A 19,113-nucleotide genomic window follows, 5' to 3' on the forward strand; every position below is an offset into this window, starting at 1 on the left:
TGTTTATTTTCGCTGCTTCTTATGTCTGGCTGGCTGGTGACTGCCCAACTTCTGGCCCCAGGTGTATCCCTTTTTCTTTCTTATTCAATCCTCCTCTTCTTTGCCTAAATTTCTCCTCCTACTTATTCTCTCTCCCTGCCAGCCCTGCCTATTCCTCTCCTGCCTAGCTATTGGTCATTCAGCTTTTTAATTACACCAATCAGATGACGTAGGCAGACAAAGTGAAACAAATGCAATACATCTTTACACAGTTAAACAAAGGCAGCAGAAACAAATGTAACACGTCTTTATAGTATTAACAAAGTCAGCATAAACTAATATAACACTTCTTTTTTTTTTTTTTTAAATATTTATTTATTTATTTATTATGTATACAATATTCTGTCTGTGTGTATGTCTGCAGGCCAGAAGAGGGCGCCAGACCTCATTACAGATGGTTGTGAGCCACCATGTGGTTGCTGGGAATTGAACTCAGGACCTTTGGAAGAGCAGGCAATGCTCTTAACCACTGAGCCATCTCTCCAGTCCCTATAACACTTCTTTATAGCATTAACAAAGTCAGCATAATCTAATGTAACATATTTTTGCCCTGAACACTCCACAATGGAGAGGAACTTAGAGATTCTTGGGCCTTTTTGGTTGGGGAAAGGAGAGATGCCCCTTTGCTGGGTCTCAGGCCAAAAAGGAAGGCCAACTGGTTGCTTCTTGGCTTTTCTGGTCTAGCAGGTTTTCACCTCGATATCTGACTCCCCAGTATTCATTGGTAAATAGACAATTTAGATAAAAACACCACCTCTGCTCTTTCTCAGTCCTGGCTGCCATTTGTCACTACTACTTCTGTGTCGTCTCAACATTCTCTTCTCCTCGCTCTTTCAGTGTGCCAGCCCCTAAGGAATCAGTTTCCTGTACTTACAACCCCTCGACTGAGACACGCGATGTACTCTCTGTCTTAAACACAAGATTATCCTCATGGTAGAATGGATACACATGCCATAGACACACACTGAAATAACATATAAGAAAAACAAGTTTTCTAGAAAGAAAGAAAGAAAGAAAGAAAGAAAGAAAGAAAGAGAAAAGAAAGAGCCGGGCAGTGTTGGTGCACGCCTTTAATCCCAGCACTCAGGTGGCAGAGGCAGGCAGATCTCTGTGAGTTCAAGGCCAGCCTGGTCTACAAGAGCTAGTTCCAGGACAGGCTCAAAAGCTACAGAGAAACCCTGTCTTGAAAAACTTAAAAAAAAAAAAAAAAAAAAGAAAGAAAGAAAGAAAGACGAGTCTCCCAACTAATGTTGAAAGAAACAATCACTGACTGGGTGTGGTCACAGGCCTTCAACCCCAGCACTCAGGAGGCAGAGGCAGGCAGGGCCAAATAGTGAGGAGGAAGAAGAGGAGAAAGATGGGGAGGAGGGGAGGAAGTAGTCCCATCTTCATTCAGACCTTGCTTCAGCTCTATAAAGTTTCAACGCCGAGAATGTTATAGTGTTTTATTGTTGCACACATAGGTGATAAAAGTATAATAAAAAGGAAGGAAACAGTTATTGTAAGTCAGGATAGGATAAAGAACAAGCAGGTCCAAACAATACCGAGCTGGGAGGTGGCCAGTGGTACTCTCCTAGATGTGTGAGGCCCTGAGTTTAAATCACACCATTAGGGAAAACACCTTACCAGACATCTTCCTTATCAAGATGTGCTGCTACATAAAGGCAGGCATAGACCAATGGGCAAAACAGAGACCCCAGCTATAGACTCTTGGATATATGGCCAAATCATTTCGTGTGTGTATGACAAGACCAGTCAATAGGAGGAGAGACAGTACCTGACACTACTTCCAAAATTCACTTAAAGTGGAGGGCATGGTGGTGCACACCTTTGGTTACAGCACTCAGGAGGCAGAGGCGGTTGGAGAAATTTGGTCTACAAATGGACTTCCAGGCCAGTCAGAGCTATATAGTGAGACATTGTCTCAAAACCTAAACAAAACCCAAAACAATAAAACAAAACACAAAAACAGTCAAAGGTAATGCTTTCTAGGATTTGACACCAAAGACGCAGCCAACAAATGAAAAAAAAAACTTCATGGAAATTTGTTTTTTGAATTAAATGACAGTATCGATAATTTTAAAAGACAGCCTACAGAATGGGAGAAAATGGCGCAAATCCGATCTGATAAAGCATTGCTTTCCATAATGTATAGAGAAGTCTTATGCTGCACGTTAACTGGAGCAAACCAATTGATCACGAGCTTGTTCAAATCCTGGAGCTGGTTTATTCGGAACGAAGCCGGCGATCAGGATTATGAAGAACAGCATGGAAGACAACCGTAGCAGAGAAGCCAGAGACCTTCAGTCCAGCCCAATTTAAAATCTAACCATTTTTGACTGGGCCCGCCTGAGGGCTGCAGCAACGTAGGCAGCCAAAGGGTTAACCCTTAAATCTACTGGTCGTTGAGGTGGCTGCTACCGAGAACCAGGCCACCTAACTGCCAGTAACCCCAAATCCCTGTCCTGGGTGGTTCCAGATTCTGGACTCAGATGGTTTCCCTGGGTTCCCATCCTCCACCCACGGAGACACTGGCTTGCTGGCTACCGCAAACGAACACAACACCCCCACCCCGCTTTAGTATCTGGGTTACCACCTTAAGGCCTCCTACAAGTCTCTGAAAGTGGCCCAGGTCTGGCTGAGATGCCTGGGATGACTGGGTGGGGGGCAGGGCGGAAAAGGGTGCAGGCGGTGAGGGTCTCCATTCTTCAGGCTACGATGGGAGATCAGAAATAGACACCACAGACTGCAGGTTAGAAACAAGGGGAAAAAAACGTCAAAACTGAGACGCCAGGCGAGGATCCCCAGCCTTGAGTGTGGGGATTGGAGAATAGGGTCCTTTCCTACACAATCACTGTCTCTCCGGGGGACCCCCTCCGCTCCTTCTGGGACCTCAGTCCATCCCCTCCCCCGCAAATCCTGCGTCCTTTGCGGATTGGTCCCGGGCTGCTGGGGGGCGGGGCCCTGAGGCCCTGACGTCACCGACTGGAGGGGTGAGCGGGCGACTGGGGGAGGGGGTGACGAGCCCCGGCTCAGCACCTCGGAGAGCTCCCTCCCTGGCCTTGTTTTGCTTCGGAATCGCTGCCGGGGGAGGGAGCGAAGGGGCCGGGCACTAGGAGTCGAGGCCGAGGGATGGCAGTGAAGAGGCCGAAGGGCCCCGGGGGGCAGAGGGCCCAGCCGTGATCCTGCGAGGGGGCCGGGGCTCCGGGTGGGGTGGGGGGCAGCGGGTGGCGGCAGCAGTGGCCTCACATCTGAATGGAAGCGAGCTTTGTCCAGACCACCATGGCTCTGGGGCTGCCCTCCAAGAAAGCATCTTCCCGCAACGTGATCGTGGAGCGCAGGAACCTGATCACCGTGTGCAGGTGGGCGCCGCTGGCGGTCCGGGTGAGGTGGTTAGAGAGAGGGTTTGGGGAGGGCTGAGAAATCTAAGGGTTGAACATGCCTACGGGGATGCTCTACAACCGCTGAAAACGGCAGGCCAGCCAGACTTAGAAGGAACGCGCTCGCTATCCTTCCCAGGCCCGGAGCCTGGAGGCGGACTGGAATGCCGGCCCTTATTCCTCTTGACTAAGCCAGGCCTATGCCCGGCCTGTGATTTTGGGGGGGATGAGGAGAGTTTAATTGGCACTGCAGCTTCCTGTGAGAACCAGGAAGTGACATTGTGTGCGAGAGGAGGAGGGGGAGGATGGCTGGCTCTCTTCCTGGCAGTGGGGGCAGGGTGGGCAGAGGGGACTCAATGGAGTTGGGGGTGGATGTCCTCCAAGTCCCCTATTGCCACCCCTGTCATCTTGGCCTCTTGGGGTGGAGCTTTCCGAAGAGACTTTTCTAAGCTCAACCCTTCTTGAAGCAAGGATGGTGTTTCTGAGCAGTTGCAGCCTGTGGCAGGTTCAACTGGGCGCACAGCAAAGCCCCTGAATCCATCAGTGAAGGTCGAGGCACTACCTTGCTGTAGGAAGCATCCAGGGCCTCGCTGCAGAAGCCTGGGCCCCTGATTGCGAGTGGAGACTGGGAGCCCAGATCCCCAAATCTCGGAGGGTGGGGCTGTTGCAGGGCTGGGAAATTCTCAGCTTTCTTGGACACCAGGAAGTAACCCTTCCCACTTCAGTCCTGCAGTGACTCACCCTCCTTGCCCTGCTCTGAGGCCAGAAAGCTGCCAGCTGTGCAGGCTCTCTCCCAAGCCCCCACCTGTCCTTGCCTCTTCCTCTGGGATCTCCATGCCAGCTGCCTTGCCCACCTGCAGCCTCCACGCCCGCCATGGCCACCAAATGCTTGGATTATATTGCTCCTGGGTGCAAGGTTGACTGTCCTTCCGTGCCAATCCCACCTGCCTGCACATAAACCTCAGCATAACTTCTCTGCCCACCCGATGCCCCGTCTCCCAGCACCCAGAGCTCCTTTGGGTACCAGGGCACCGGCCCAGCCATGTTGCCTCTGTCTCAGAACCTCCCCTTCCCAGTGTCTCGAAAGTCCTGCACGCACCGGCCCTGTGTGATTGATGGTGGCTGGGCTGTGTGGATGGAAGGAGTATATCGGTGACCTAGCCCAGAGCACAGACACTGTCTCTGCCCTCCTTCCCCAAATCCTGTCAGGGTGGTGTCAGGAGATTTCTGCCCTTGGATCCACATGGGCCTAGGATCAAGTTTTTGCTTCAGTCCTTAGCTGTGCAACCTTGTGGAGGTTTCCTAACCACTCTGAGCCTTTGGTGCTTTATTTTAGATCTTAGATTTTTACATCTTAGATGTAAAAGCTTGTACCACAGAATGGGTCATGTTGTGCCAGTTCCTGGCACGCAGAAACAATTATCTCAATGACACTCTTCTTGTCCCTGCTGGCTCTTGGCCATCTAGGTGCATATTTTTCTTGCCTGCCAGAATAGCTGGGCTCTGAGTGTTTGGTGGTGGTGGGGTGGGTGGGAGGGAGCCACTTGGCCTAAGATGGAGAGACAGAGGTTCGGGTGACTTGGGGGAAGCTCAGAGTGGGGAACAAGAGTTAGGGACATAACAAATTCTCCAAAGCCCCAGGGACCCCTGCTGCCTCCTCACTGTCACGTGGGTCTCCTCCAGCAGCTCCCTATAGCAGGTTGTAAGGCTCCCCTGGGCCCTGGCCTCCCTGTCTCCATGGTAACCCTCAGCTGCTATGCTCCTTCTAACCAGGCCCACACCATGGGGTTCCTAGAGGCCCTGACCAGCTTTCCACTCCCCCAAGGACAGATGGCAGATGGCTGCCATGCTGACCAAGCCCCAGGCCTCTACTGAAGTCTGACCCAGATGACCACAAATTGATGGTGCGCATAATAAGGCCCAGATAATGGCCTCCTGGCGGGGCCAGTCTTGACTCCTCACCTGGCCTGTGCCCAGAAATCCATAACTCTCACTTTCTGCCATCCTTGCCTGGGATCTGAACCAATGTTGAAGGAGGCAAGCTGGTATTTCCTTTAGCACCCAGGGAAAAGGCTTTGCAGCCAGCAGCCTGCTTCCCTCTAACACAGCCCAGCACTCACCTGTCTGGCCTCTACCCCTGGGGAAGCCCAAAGGAAGGTGGTGGAGAGAGGCCCTGTGGGTTGTGCTTGAGGGTCTTCGTGGCCAGTGTTCCAGTGAGACTTCTAGAGCAGACAACAGAGGGCAGGGACTTCTCGGAGCCTCAGTACTTGCTTGTATCTTTGATTTTATTTGTTTGTTTTTATTTATTTATTATTTATTTTTAGGCAGCATCTCTCTGTGTAGTTCTGGCTGCCCTGGAACTCACAGAAATGCTCCTGTCTCTGCCTGCTGAGTACTGGGACCAAAGGCATGTGCCACCACTCCTGGCTAATACTCTTTAAAAAGATGACATTTGCCGGGCGGTGGTGGCGCACGTCTTTAATCCCAGCACTCGGGAGTCAGAGGCAGGCGGATCTCTGTGAGTTTGAGACCAGCCTGGTCTACAAGAGCTAGTTCCAGGACAGGTTCCAAAAAACCACAGAGAAACCCTGTCTTGAAAAACCAAAAAAAAAAAAAAAAAAAAAAAAAAAAAAAAAAAGATGATATTTATGTGTTTGTTTACTTATTTTGTATGTGCATGTGCCACCATGTGAGTGTGGAGGTCAGAGGACAACGGATGGGGGTAGGAGCTCTCCTTCCACCACAGTGGTCCTGGGGTTGAACTTGGGTCGCTGGGCTTAGTGGCGTGTGCCTTTGTCCACTGGACTAGCTTACTGGCCAATTCTCAGTGATTATGATAGCCACTAGGAAGTAGTAAGACAGAGTAGAACGAGTCAAAGATGGAGAATAGGGCAAACACTTGCCTCCTCCCAAGTTACATGACTCTGATCAGTCCATCCCTGGAGCCTTTAGTCCCCGTACCTATAATATGCAGAAGGTGGTCATGAGAGGATCTACCTCCAGGGCGGTGACAAGGGCAGGTGGGTTGATACTTATAACATACAGTTCTGGACACATTGATCGGTGTGGTAAACGTGAGTAGAATAAAAGGACAGAGTCAAGTACCTCCCTTATGCCTGGACCCCTATCCTGCTGTCTCCAGAAACAGGTAGTGAGATGCTAGGAGCTGCACATCCTCTCCTTGTCCCACTCACCGCAGAGATGGCGAGAGGAGACTACAGAGGGAAGATGGTGGAGGATGCAGGAGGCTTGAGCAAGGCTGGGGAAAGTGGTGGGGCGGCTTGACTCCAACCCCTTGGCCTCACTTGCCTTCTTTGGCTTTCTCCCTGAGAAACCAGGGTCTGGGCCCCCACATCCCTTCCAGGGACCTACTGCCAGAGCTCCCTCCCACCTGATGTATGTCAGACCCGTACCCTGCGTTCTCCCCCCACGCCCCTAGCTCTACACTGCCTAGCTCTGGGCAGCTGGTGTGTGGGAGGGCTAGCTGAGAAGGGGGAGGAGGGATGTCCCGGAGCTGAGTATCCACCTGGCCGTGCATACATGCCTGTGTCCCACGTGCACAGCTCATGTGCTCTGGCACAGGTGACCCCCAGCCCCAGAGGGATGGGAGCTTGTTCCAACAATGCTGAAGACTGTCTGGGGGTACGGGTGTAAACTGACTTCTGACTCCTGGCTGACCCTCAATCCACACGTACAGAAAATGCCACTCTGAAGGGTGATGGGGACAAAGGGTCTGGGGAGGCTCCCTGAGCTCTTGCTGTCTCGTTTTTCTACATATGGCTTCATCCTCCCTCATACCTAGTCCCTGAAGCTCCCTTTCTCTGGCTGTCTCTTCTGCACCCACTTTGCCAATCAGTGTCCTTCCTGTCCTCTTCCCTGCACCTGTCGCCGTCTTATCCCAGCTGGCTGGGAATCTCCTGGGGTCACTCTGGGTTCATCGGCCCCCACATCAATCCATGCCCTTCGGGACCCCTTCTCTGCCTATTCCCTCCTCTCTGACCCCTGCCCTGTCTGACCCTCCTCCCGCTCCCCTCCACCACCCCCTCCAGGTTCTCTGTGAAAACCTTGCTGGAGAAATACACAGCAGAACCCATTGATGATTCATCTGAGGAGTTTGTTAACTTTGCAGCCATTTTGGAGCAGATCCTCAGTCACCGGTTTAAAGGTAGGCCGTCATCACCCACCCCTGCCAACTGCAGCCTGTGGCTCTAGCCACCACCCTGCTCTGATTGATACCCTCTTTGGGTTCCTAAACCCCATCCCTGGTCCGGGGCCTGATTCTGGGCTATACATAGAAACAAAAGCACAGTCCCAGGAGACTGGGGAGAGGGTCATCTGCCCACAGCTCCATCACTGGGCATGGAGCTCTCTCTGCCAGCAAGCCTGCTGCTTACAGTGGGGGAGGCTGTACATGTATGCGTGGCGGCTCATGCTTATACATGTGAGGGCTTTATGACATGAACCCTTTCCAAACTCCCTGGTCCTGAGTCCCCTCCCTGCCCTGGCTCAGCTTGTGCCCCAGCAGGTCCAGTGAGCTGGTTCAGCTCAGATGGGCAACGGGGCTTCTGGGACTACATCCGACTGGCCTGCAGCAAGGTGCCCAACAACTGTGTGAGCAGTATCGAGAACATGGAGAACATCAGCACAGCTCGAGCCAAGGTGAGGGGCTGCACGCCTGACCCCTGCTTTAGACATAGGGCCCTGTTCTTACCCCTTGCCTACAGCACTGGGAAAAGAGACCAGACCTGATGTTGGATACATTGTTCCCTCTGGGATAACTAAAGGTAACCAACCATGTTTTCTAGGGCCGGGCATGGATCCGGGTGGCTCTGATGGAGAAGCGTATGTCAGAATACATCACCACAGCTCTTCGGGACAACCGAACCACCAGGTCAGACCTCTTGAACATGCACATTCATTGCCTAAGTCCTAGGTCCCCACAGCAACCTTCAATACCTGGACTACAAGTTCCAGCATGCACCAGTTTGGCCTCTCCCAGAGGTCTTGGTAGGGACTGCAGAAACCTCAGTCACATACCATTTTACTTGGCTTTGTGCCATGACCTACAACATGCAGCCCTGCCAGCTCTGCAAACAAAGGCAGTCACACTATTCTTCCAAGAACAGAATTTCAATGTGTGGAGCTTCAGTGCCTGGCCTGGGGGTTTGCCAAGAAGGCGGGTCCGGAGGGTCATAGATCACAAGGCAGAACGTGCCATTGTGGGGTGGGAAACTATTGAGGTTGGGGGAGGGGGTCCTCCAACCTCATTTTTATTTTTACTATGTTCTATCTATCTCCAGTCTGCATATTTCAGAGTTGTTGAGGATCTACTGTATGTATGACGAACACTAATGACTAAGACATGCTCCCTGATTTGAAGTATTGGGGTGACCCAGTGCTTGACAGAGGCTGCTTAGCTCAGAGAACAGAAGAGTGCCTCTTGTCAAGACGCATTCATATAATAGGTGTGGGGGTGGGGTCAGGTGCAAGCTCCAGTGAGGGGAAACAATGACCACCGCTGGTGAGCCAGAAGTAGTCTTCTTCCTCCAGAGAAGTCCTGGGCACGGGGCCGCTTGGGAGTCTCTGGTTTCTTCTCCATGCAGACGGTTCTATGACTCCGGAGCCATCATGCTGCGGGAAGAAGCCACTGTCCTTACGGGGATGCTGATTGGGCTCAGCGCCATCGACTTCAGGTGAGGTGTGCATGGCGGTAGCGAAGGGGACTTTCTCCCCCACAACTGTCCAACGCCCCTCATTCCCTCCTCCCCACCCCTGTGGCTCTTCTGCCCCAGCTTCTGTCTAAAGGGCGAAGTTCTGGACGGGAAGACACCGGTGGTCATCGATTACACGCCCTACTTAAAGTTCACCCAGAGGTGAGCAGCCCCGTTATGGCTGTGGGTGAGGAGATGGGCACCGGAAGGTCGCCGAGCGTCATCCTGGTGTCACTACCCAAGGGGCGGAGTTGGGGTACTAGTGGGGCGAGGCGGGGTGGAGCTGGCCCCACCCACTGCTCCCGCTCCTAAGCTACGACTACCTGACGGATGAGGAGGAGCGGCACAGCGCGGAGAGCAGCACCAGTGAGGACAACTCTCCTGAGCACCCCTACCTGCCTCTGGTCACCGACGAGGACAGTTGGTACAGCAAGTGGCACAAGATGGAACAGAAGTTTCGAATTGTCTATGCACAGAAGGTTGAGTAGGGCGAGGGGCGGGAGCTGGGCGTGGTGTGGGCAGTGTCCAGGCTGGAACCCCAGCTGGGACCCCTTTAGAAGTCCGGGCTGAGCTGGTTCCCCACAGGGATACCTGGAGGAGCTGGTGCGTCTGCGGGAGTCGCAGCTGAAGGACCTGGAGGCGGAGAACCGGCGGCTGCAGCTGCAGCTGGAGGAAGCCGCAGCTCAGAATCAGCGTGAGAAGCGGGAACTGGAAGGCGTGATCCTGGAGCTGCAGGAGCAGCTGTGAGCCCACCTCCTGTCCTGCCCTGATCTCTGTGACCCCCAAAATGACTCCAAGGATGGCATCACTTTCCTGACACCAACATTCAATTTGCATCAGCCCACCCATCCCATCACCTCTCCCCCAAGATCCTGTGGTGGCCACACATTACCCCAACATTAAGATCTCGCAGCCTCCATCACCCTCCAGCTAGAGACACCAGGCTCTGGCGCAGGGACCGCATTACTCAGAGGACCTGGCTTTCAGCCTTATTGTACCTCCCCCACTGTTTAGGCCTCTGGTCTGCAGCGCCCAGGGATCCCACAACCTAGACCATTCTTCCCTAAACAAATCCCAGCTAGCTAACACAAATCCCACTCCTTCAAGAGTACCCACCCTCTCCACTTTCCTCATCCCAACTGACTCCTAAACCCTCCTTCACTCCAACTCCCTACATAAACACACTAATCCCAGCCCCTTCTGCCCCCAGGCTAGCTCATACTCTTCCAACACTGCCTTCCTGGCCTCTTAGAAACAGCCCCATTAAGTAGCAGGCCTGAGACTAGTGCTCCTTCTGCCTCCACCTCCTAGCGCTGGAACTCCAGATGTGTGCCACCATGCCTGAGCAGCACTTAGCCTCAGCTTTGCTACTCAGGATTCCTTCCTAAGCTCTGCCCCCAACTTTGCTGAGTCTTGCTTCCCCCTCCCAGCCAGGCCTGATCCCCCTCCCCCTCCCAGGACAGGTCTGATCCCCGGTGACCATGCCCCCCTGGCCCAGGGTTCCAAGGAGTTCACTACACCTCTGGTCAACCAGTGGCCCTCCCTGAGCACACTCAATAGGCCTGAGGGTGCCAGCAACTCAAAGCTCTATCGGAGGTAAGCCCCAACCCAATTGCCGCCCCCAAACCCCACTCCCAGGAAACAGGGCTTGGAGCTATGGGCCCGCATGCTTTTCTGTTCTGCTATAGACACAGCTTCATGAGCACCGAGCCGCTGTCTGCAGAGGCCAGCCTGAGCTCAGACTCCCAGCGCATGGGAGAGGGCAAGCGGGATGAGGAACCCTGGGGCCCCATCGGTGAGCACAACCCCCATCCCCACACACACCACAGCACTCAGTATACTTCAGAAACTTGCTGGGGGTCCGCAGTGAGGCCATGGCTGAACCCCTTCTCTCAGCCCTTCCTGTGCTCACAGCACCAATGAGGAGCCTGATTTGGGGTTTCTGAGAGAACCAAGTGCAAACTGAAGCTGCACCCCCTCTACCTGTGAGCTTGGTCAGTCTCACCTCACTGACCCAGATCCCCATCTCTAAAATAGGGACATTGGTAAAAGGACTCTCTAGTGTCCGTATATGCAGAGGCCTCAAGGACATTTTAGTAAGACATCCTCATAGCGCACACTCCAGGGACTCCTCACCCTAGCCTTCTCTTACCACAGGCACACTGTGAACTGCTTACCTGACCTGTTTCCCCTTCTCTTTGGCTGCCAGGAAGCTCAGAACCAAATTAGTGACTCCCTCCGAGTGAAGGCCCAGGACTTCAACGCATGCATTTTGTGTTGACCTCACCCCTGGCTCCACCTTGGTTTCTCCCTTCCTAGCTTTCCCCATGCCTGGACTTTCTTTCTTCTTCTTCTTTTTTTTTTTTTAAATATATAGATATATAACTACACTGTATTAGATAACTGGATTTTGAGACATGGCAGGCTTTGGACATGTAACCCACCACACTTTTTGTGACTGTGTGTGTGTGTGTGTCTCCCCAATCAGACTGTGAGCTCCGTGAGGGCAGGGATCATGTCTTGTCCATTCTCTGTATTCCCAGAGTGTGAAACAGAGCAAATGCTCACTGTGTGCTTAATAAATGGACAAAGAGGCTGAACCTCAGGGGGAGACAGAGACATCACTGATGATTACAACACAGTGTCCCACGCCCGTGCAAGGCATGCTCGATCAGGGTTTAATTAAAAGTGGCAGAAGAGGCCACAAGTCTCCTGGGGTGACCCGAGGATTGTCCTTTTACTGCTCATCCATGAAGTCTCCTGTCCCACATACACACAGCCTGGTTGGCCCAGCCTCACCCACCCTCTCTCCCCAGGGAAGGACCCCACGCCCTCCATGCTGGGCCTCTGCGGCTCCCTGGCCTCCATTCCCAGCTGCAAGTCTCTGGCGAGCTTCAAATCCAACGAATGTCTGGTGAGCGACAGCCCAGAGGGCAGCCCGGCACTCAGCCCGAGCTGAGGAGCAGCACGGGCAATGCCAGCCCCACCTGACAGCCCCGAGGGCAGCCTGGCACTCAGCCTGAGCTGAGAAGCAGCATGGGCAATGCCAGCCCCACCTGCCAGGGACCACAGACAACTGCCACCATGACCCCAACCCAGGCAACCCTTCAAGAATGCTGCCCACCTAGCTGAGGGTCTCTAGGGAAAGACAACCAAACCTCTTTCTCGCTTCTGCTTCAGGCCAAAGAGGCAGGAGCTGCAGTGGGAAGTGGTGGGGCCAGGAGGGAGGAGCACCCGGGGCACAGGTAGCCAGGCCCCTGGGGAGGCTGGTGGTCCTGAAGCCTTCCTGGCTCCCTTTGCTCATCTTCTACACCTGCCTCAGGAGCAGGTGGCCCAGCCCTGGCATTCCTGCTGCCCTGCCTCTGGTCTGTCCCTGTGTACCCTCTGAAGTCACCCTTCCTTGGTACCTATGTGGGGCGAAAATAGCAAATAAAAACCAGAGGACTGAGGTGGCTTCATCTCTGGGGAGTGGGGTAGAGCTCCATTAACAGGGTCTCTCTTGTTCTTCTTTTAACAAGGTCTCTTAAGGCAATGGTGTCAGACCAGTGTGTAGGAGCACGTGGAGCCGTAACCCAGGGCTTCTGTAGATCTGCAGTGCACTCTGGGTCTGACCTCCTCTCATACCTTCCCAAGCCCTGCAGAGCCCTCTGAGGGTGTGCCTCAGTGGGGCACTTGCTTGCCACAGGTGCAACTCCATTGTGGCCCAAAGTTGCAGTCCATCCATTATGCCAGAGCTGGCAAGTAGGCAAATCTGCCCCAGTGATACCACCCTGGCATGTACTTAGGGAGATCGCCTCTTGCTTTCACCCCAACACAGTGACCTAGCATAGAAAGGCCTCACCACCACTTCAGCAACCTTCTAGCCTCATTCTATCTGACTGGATACCCCGTAAGGTGGGAAGCTTTTAAGACAGGGTCTCTGCCCGGCCAAGGACTCACTATATAGACTCGGATCCACCTACCTTCAACTCTCTAGTGCTGGGATTAAAGGTGTGTACCATCATGCCAGGTTTTTCGAGACAGGGTTTCTCTGTAGTTTTGGAACCTGTCCTGGAACTAGCTCTTGTAGACCAGGCTGGCCTCGAACTCACAGAGATCTACCTGCCTCTGCCTCCCGAGTGCTGGGATTAAAGGTGTGCACCACCACTGCCGAGTTTTTTTTTTTTGAGACAGAATCTTGCTATGCAGTCCTGGTTGAACTGGTATTTGAGGCAACCTCCTGCCTCAGCTTTCCAAGTACTGGAATAACAAGCGTGGGCAACTGACTGGGGACCCCCAAACGCACACACATACCCCAAGACACCGCAGCCACAGCAGTGCACAGAAGGTCATCTTCTTTAGACAGGGAATAAACAAGGCTGCCTGGCCCGGAGAGCCTGATTACCCAGGGCCAAGCTACAACAAACATCAAGAAGATACAATGAAAGGGGCAGCTGTCAGATTTGGTCTTCAACTTGGAGGTGGACAAATGCTGACCACGGGAAGGGGAACAGCAGGAGTGGAAATGTGGGGTACTAGATGACTGGGTTGGGGAGAAGGCACTTGGCTTAGTCTCCTGTCCCCACCCATGCAAGAGCTGGTTGTTCCTCGCCTTTCAGTGGCCCAGAGGCTGTTCCTGGTTGAGCCTCTGGAAGAAGCTTTTGCCAAACTCGTACGTGCTGATCATGATGGCACAGGAGGGAGCAGCCTTGATGATCCTTGGGAGGAAACCTGTGATGGGAGGTCAGACCTTGGTTACGGGTCCAGGTCCCTTCCCATTCACACATAAGAACATGGATGTTCATAGAACACAAACACGTGCACAGACAGGCACCCACCTGCAAAGAGTCCCCTGGTGCCCGATTCAGCTCGGATTCTTCGAAGCAGGAGCCAGGTGGAATCAACTCTTGGGGGCTTCACTGCAGATTCAAGGCCCAGGTCAGTAGTACCCAGTTTGGGCCCTGCCTGCCCTCCGCCTTGGCTAGCCCTGCTCACCTCTCATGGCCTCCACTGCTCCCAGTGCGATCTGCCGCTGGGTCTTCACCACATCGAAGGGTAGAGTGAGGGTGGCAGCTACCTGGTGGGATGGCGAGAGGGCTCGGCTCGGCACCCAGGCACCGTTCCAGCCCTTCCATAGCTCCCGGAGGGACTAAGGCATCTCAAAGATGGCTGAGGAAAGTGAGCAGGCTCCCTGGCAGGCATTGCTATGTGGGGACTTTCTGGGCATCCCTACTAACTCTCACTCAGGGTCCTGCAGAACACCCCTGGTGGCCTCACCCCCAACCCAGTCAGCTCACCATTCCTGAGATGCCACCAGCCACAAAGCTGACGCCCACAGATGTCTGGTCCTTTGGTCTTAGCCCGTTCAGCCAGCTCTTCACCAGCTCGTAGTTGAACCAGTACAGAGCTTGGGAAGTAGACACACTCATTACAGGTGGGGGCCATGGTGAGCTCCAGACTTCTCACCTCCCACCCCAGGGGCAGGCTTGCCTGCCCTGTACCTCAGCAAAACCCCTCCCTGCCAAGTCCTTATCACAAATAAGAACCCCCAAGGCTCGGAGAAGTGACAAGTTCATGGCCATTAGTAACAACGGAGGAACTTGGCTGGAGAGCCCTTGAACATTATCCAAGGGCTCTTTTACCCTATGCCCTGAACCCAGGTGCCTACCTGAGAAGGGCACATCTCGAAGGGCTGTGGGACCCCAGCCCAGCCACAGTGAGCGCCAGCCCCCCTGGGCCACCGAAGCTTGAACACAGGTAGCCAGTTCCCGGTATGACACGTGCTGAGCCTGTAGCTTGGTCCGCACAAGCTCCAAGGGGCTGATCACTGTCACAGTGCCCATGCGAGCGAGGGCACCAGCAACCATGGGTGCGTAGAGGTCAGAGGTCAAGGACTGACCACATAGGAAAGCCTTGAGTTGGTCGTAGGCAGTGAAGTAGACGGCAGTAGCTGGCACAGTCATCACCCTGGGAGCATGAAGAGGCAGAAAAGTCACCTGAGGGCTCCCAGTCCTTTCAAGCATTCCCTCCCTCACCCTGCCAAGAGGATTCAAGGGAAGGAAACACCCCACACTGGGGTACTCACAGGGTGGCTGGGAGGCCGCTCCACAGGGTCCTAGTGCCCTCATGCCTCACGATCTTCACAAAGGCATCCTGATCAAGCCAGCACCGGCCCAGAGGAAAGATGGACATGAGCAAGGTCCATCACACACTTGTGACGGATTGGCTCAGGCCTGGCCCAATGCCCTCAGCCTCTGCCCATAGTCCTGAGTACTGATAAGAGCTAGTTTGCCCCTCAGGCTGCCACAGATGCAACTCCCCATATGATTCTAGGGGGGCTCCTACTCACCCATTAAAACCTTAGTACCAGAGTGCTGGACTAGCACGCATTAGCATATTAAGGTCATGGTTTTGATTCTCAGCATCAGGACCAGAAGTCCTTCAGGGAGAATCCCAGGCAAGCCCTTCCTACACCAACCGGTCAGCCACACCTCAGGTACACGGTAGCTCTTTACCAAGGTGCCAGTGAATCGGGTCGGATCCTGAAACCAGGTGGCACAGCGAGGGCCGTTGGGGCACAGGTACAGGGGCTCCAGGACACCGTTGCAGTAGAGGAGACACTTCCCTGGGGATTGTAGAGTAGAGGGTGCTGGAGAAAGGGGGCGGGCATTAGGGCAGCAGGGCCTGGAACCTAGCTGGGTGGCAGAGCTGGTGGAGAGTCCTGTATAGGACCGAAGGCTGGCTAATGTGAACCGGAAGTACTAGTACTAGGTACTAGTCTATGACCAAGGGCACCCAAGGGACACTGGGACACGTCTTCCCTGGGCCCTTCCAGGCTCCTGTGACTTGGGGCACTCACATTTGGTGTAAGAGAGACTCCAGAATCTGGAAGGAGGTGTCAATTCTGAAATACAAGTCATCCACGGTGATCAGGAATGTCCCCCACACGGGTATCCCATCTCAGGAAGATCCTTATTTTGTCCACCCTCTGTCTGGCTCCAGGTTCAGGTACTCACCACTGGCTACTGAGGGCCTCTGAGACTGAAGGCGGACCTTCACCACATCCAGGGGTGTCACTGGGGAAGGAAGAAGGTCCGAAGGCTCCTCAGGTACCCCACTCACCCTCTTCATCAGGACTCAAACTGCTTCCAACCACTACCCCACATCAACCCCCAGCTGCCCGTGCCCCATCTCCCTAGGGCTTACTGAAGAGGGAGGTGACCACAGCCCCAGCTCCTGAGGCCACCATTTGCTGAAGGGGGCTAATGCCCCCAGGATCCTGATCATCCATCTTGGAGGTTCAATTCTGAAAAAAAAAAAACCGTGGTCAAATGGCGTTTACCTCCTGACAAGAACGGCCTGGGGAGAGACAAGCACGAGGGAAGGCACACGGGGACTTCACCACAACGCACTCGGGGCTCATCCAGAGCTTGCCTTTATAACCTTGGAAAACTGTAAACGTCTTCACTTTGTCAAAGGGGAAACTAAGGCTCAAGACGTGCGGTGACCTTCAAGGTTACGTCACTAGTTTGGAAAGAAGCTACTACAGCCATTGGCCCTGGCCATTTTCTCAGCCACATGCTTACTATATGCACCTCCGGACTTCAGAGGCCAAAAGATCGAAACACTTGGGCCTTGCCTCTCCACCCAACATCTATCGGGGCGGCCACATGAGCGCTCTGGACGAGGAGAGGTGGAGCTGGGCATCAAGAGAAACGTGTAAACAAATCTGGTGATAGAGACGAAGGTCCATATTGCCTCTCGAGATTGCTGGCCCTCCCCCACACTGCCGGCCCAGGCTAGACCGGCCAGGCCGGGAGGCCCGGAGGGAGGCCACCCTCTGTCTCCTCTCCCTCTTAAATACAAACCGCGGGCTCAACCGAGACGGAAGCAGAGACCCGGTAACAAACCCGCTCTCCGAGATTCGGCCACACTCCATGCCCAGGCCCAGGCAAGGGGCGCCTGCCGAGGCTCACCGCTTCCCGAGCCTCGACTGGGGTTCCCGGGGACCCTCGGAGAACCCACTCCAGTTCCGGTCCGCCCACCTGGCTCTGAGCCGGTGCTTGCGCCGCGCCGCGCCAGGGGCCTGGCGGGCCCATAGCGGCTCCGCGGCCGGTGCAGGGTCCGCGCGTGCCCGCTCCGCACAGCGACCGCGTAGGAGAGCGGCGGAGATGGCCCCGCCCCCAGCGGCCCTAAGCTCCGCCCCGCGGGCCGACTGGCCGCGCGCACGGAGTGCAGCGGGACCCGCCCCCTCCCACCCGAGTCCCGCCCTTGCGCCGCGGCCCCGTGGGCGGGTCCCCGCTGCCCAGCGCTCCCCGCAGCCCGCAGGTCAAGGTCCCTGACTGCAGGGTGCGTGCACCTGGCTGCGCTAACTCTATCCCGCCCGCACCCCGCAGGAGCGCTGCCGGGGGAGTACGGACCTGCACTTTGCAGACCGCGTGGGTACTGCTGCTCCGCGCCCTCTCTAAGGCAGGGGCCTCGAGGGTCGGTTCTTCAAGGTCATCAGAGCGTGGAGCAGCAACGGCGAACATTCGTCCACTGAGCCGCGTAGCGGGAGTGGACAATTTATGGCAGGAATTACCATCCTTTTCATTTCTGGATGATGAAACGAGGTTGCAACCCCGGAATGCTTTATATGGGGCAGGGCAATCTGTTAGTTGAGCTACCGCCTGGGCCAGGCGTGGGGCCTGGGCAGTTTTACAGGACCGCTTCGAGCGCTCCGGGGACACCCCACCCCATAAGAGCGTGGGACAGGAAAGAAAAACATTGTTTCGCGACTGGTCTCAAACTCTTAACGGCCTTTAAAAGTCAAAACTTTTTTTTTCCTTTTTTGAGATGATTTATGTAACCTTGGCTGGTCAGTGTGGGCCAGAATGGCCTCGACCAAAACTTTTTGTAGTATGTTATTGTTGACATAGGCGCCTCCATTTTTCGGACTATAAAACACTCAAAGTTAAAACTTGAGCTTCTGCCTTCCCAGGTGCTGGGTGGGCTGGCATCAGCGCTGTTTCCGCACCAGCTCAGCACCCGCATCGCCCGCCTCGCCTTTAAGACTTTTGACACCGACGAGGTGCTCGTTCTAACAAACGCGACCACGCGATGTGAGCCTGCACCTTTAAGAAGAATGGGCCGCGGCTTCGACGTCACTACCTTCTCCGCCCCTCGGGTCCCAACTGGTCGCGCACGGCGCTGGAGCCGCCCAGCCAGCCCGGCTAGCACGTGGATTCCAAGGGGCCAACCATAACTTTTCCCTGAGAAAACCCTTGCGGCTGCTCCGCAGCTCGGAACCTCCAGCTTTGGGGGCGGAGTGAGAGCAAGCGGGTGGTTAGGAAAGCAGCCAATGATCAAAAGGCCCCGGTAATCGGTTGGTGGAGAGGCTGAGGCGGGAGGAGTCACAGGGTAAGGGTCGAGGGTACCCTGGGCGGTACAGTAGACCGTTCCTTGTCCTTCGCAGTCTCTTTTCACCCTAACCCTGGTTTCAAAGTGACACAAAAGTCATTTCACAAACAGTCGGTTTAGTTGGGAACCCAGCCTCTCCCCGCTAAGGTTCTTTCTACCTCAAAGTTAATGATTTATCGAGTTTCAGAGCAGAGATTATTTTCCTGTACTGTAGAGGAGAAAATAATAATAATCTCTCTCTCTCTCTCTCTCTCTCTCTCTCTCTCATTTATGATTTGGAGGTTTGGTTTTGTTTTCTCTTGGTTTTGAAACAGGGTCTCACGGAGTTCAGGCTAACCTCAAACCCGGTGTTTAGGCTAGGATGACCTTGAACTGAACCTCCTGCCTTGCAGATGCTGGGGATTACAGGCCTGAGCAACCGTTGACCAGCTTAGTTAATACTTTCCCTACCCCATGCTGCCGAGTTTACAGAGGGAAAAAGAGTCCCCTGAAGTCATTCAAAAGAACCAGCTGTCCTGGAGGTCACTCTGCCCCAGCAGCACCGCCCACATACCTCAAGTTACTGGCCTGTAATGTCCGAGGCCGTCTGCAGCCTGGAGAGGTCG

General features: G+C 54.4%; 2 protein-coding genes across 10 annotated transcripts; one reads left to right on the top strand and one right to left on the bottom strand.

Moving 5' to 3' along the window:
- The first annotated feature begins 3,059 nt into the window (after window positions 1-3,059).
- Rundc3a (RUN domain containing 3A) lies at window positions 3,060-12,578 on the top strand. Of its 7 annotated transcripts, none has more exons than XM_041635978.1 (11): window positions 3,060-3,401; window positions 7,469-7,584; window positions 7,942-8,078; window positions 8,225-8,310; window positions 9,023-9,112; window positions 9,212-9,292; window positions 9,444-9,609; window positions 9,716-9,873; window positions 10,589-10,726; window positions 10,819-10,925; window positions 11,947-12,578. In XM_041635978.1, exons 1-11 carry the CDS (start codon window positions 3,295-3,297, stop codon window positions 12,087-12,089), a joined length of 1,329 nt encoding a protein of 442 aa, XP_041491912.1. In that variant the 5' UTR covers window positions 3,060-3,294; the 3' UTR covers window positions 12,090-12,578. The 7 variants fall into 7 exon arrangements, with proteins under 7 accessions (XP_041491912.1, XP_041491913.1, XP_041491911.1 ...); XM_041635979.1 differs by having other exon boundaries at window positions 7,945-8,078; XM_041635977.1 differs by having other exon boundaries at window positions 3,061-3,401; window positions 7,930-8,078.
- Window positions 12,579-13,447: 869 nt separating this feature from the next.
- Slc25a39 (solute carrier family 25 member 39) lies at window positions 13,448-17,293 on the bottom strand. Of its 3 annotated transcripts, none has more exons than XM_041635835.1 (11): window positions 17,155-17,293; window positions 16,316-16,415; window positions 16,126-16,185; window positions 15,969-16,013; window positions 15,625-15,734; window positions 15,195-15,262; window positions 14,778-15,076; window positions 14,407-14,516; window positions 14,105-14,186; window positions 13,948-14,028; window positions 13,448-13,840 (listed from the first exon to the last, which is right to left on the bottom strand). In XM_041635835.1, the coding sequence occupies exons 2-11, from the start codon at window positions 16,398-16,400 to the stop codon at window positions 13,725-13,727; spliced, it is 1,056 nt and encodes a 351-aa protein (XP_041491769.1). In that variant the 5' UTR covers window positions 16,401-16,415; window positions 17,155-17,293; the 3' UTR covers window positions 13,448-13,724. The 3 variants fall into 3 exon arrangements, with proteins under 3 accessions (XP_041491769.1, XP_041491767.1, XP_041491768.1); XM_041635833.1 differs by having other exon boundaries at window positions 15,625-15,758; XM_041635834.1 differs by having other exon boundaries at window positions 15,625-15,758; window positions 17,086-17,220.
- Between the last annotated feature and the right edge of the window lie 1,820 nt (window positions 17,294-19,113).

This window comes from Microtus oregoni, unplaced genomic scaffold (genome assembly GCF_018167655.1).
Source record: "Microtus oregoni isolate MIOR12 unplaced genomic scaffold, Mior012 000048F_ref0000485, whole genome shotgun sequence".
Taxonomy (NCBI): Eukaryota; Metazoa; Chordata; class Mammalia; order Rodentia; family Cricetidae; genus Microtus; species Microtus oregoni.

Excerpts from the sequence above, each read along its gene's own strand:
- Rundc3a (XM_041635977.1), top strand. The coding sequence starts at position 3,295 with ATGGAAGCGAGCTTTGTCCAGACCACCATGGCTCTGGGGCTGCCCTCC. Across the intron at positions 8,311-9,022 it reads CGGGACAACCGAACCACCAG|ACGGTTCTATGACTCCGGAG; the intron begins GTCAGACCTCTT and ends TTCTCCATGCAG. Across the intron at positions 9,874-10,588 it reads CTGGAGCTGCAGGAGCAGCT|GACAGGTCTGATCCCCGGTG; the intron begins GTGAGCCCACCT and ends TCCCCCTCCCAG.
- Slc25a39 (XM_041635833.1), bottom strand. The coding sequence starts at position 16,400 with ATGGATGATCAGGATCCTGGGGGCATTAGCCCCCTTCAGCAAATGGTG. Across the intron at positions 15,759-15,968 it reads GAGTCTCTCTTACACCAAAT|CACCCTCTACTCTACAATCC; the intron begins GTGAGTGCCCCA and ends CCCTTTCTCCAG. Across the intron at positions 14,187-14,406 it reads CTGGTGGCATCTCAGGAATG|GTAGCTGCCACCCTCACTCT; the intron begins GTGAGCTGACTG and ends CCATCCCACCAG.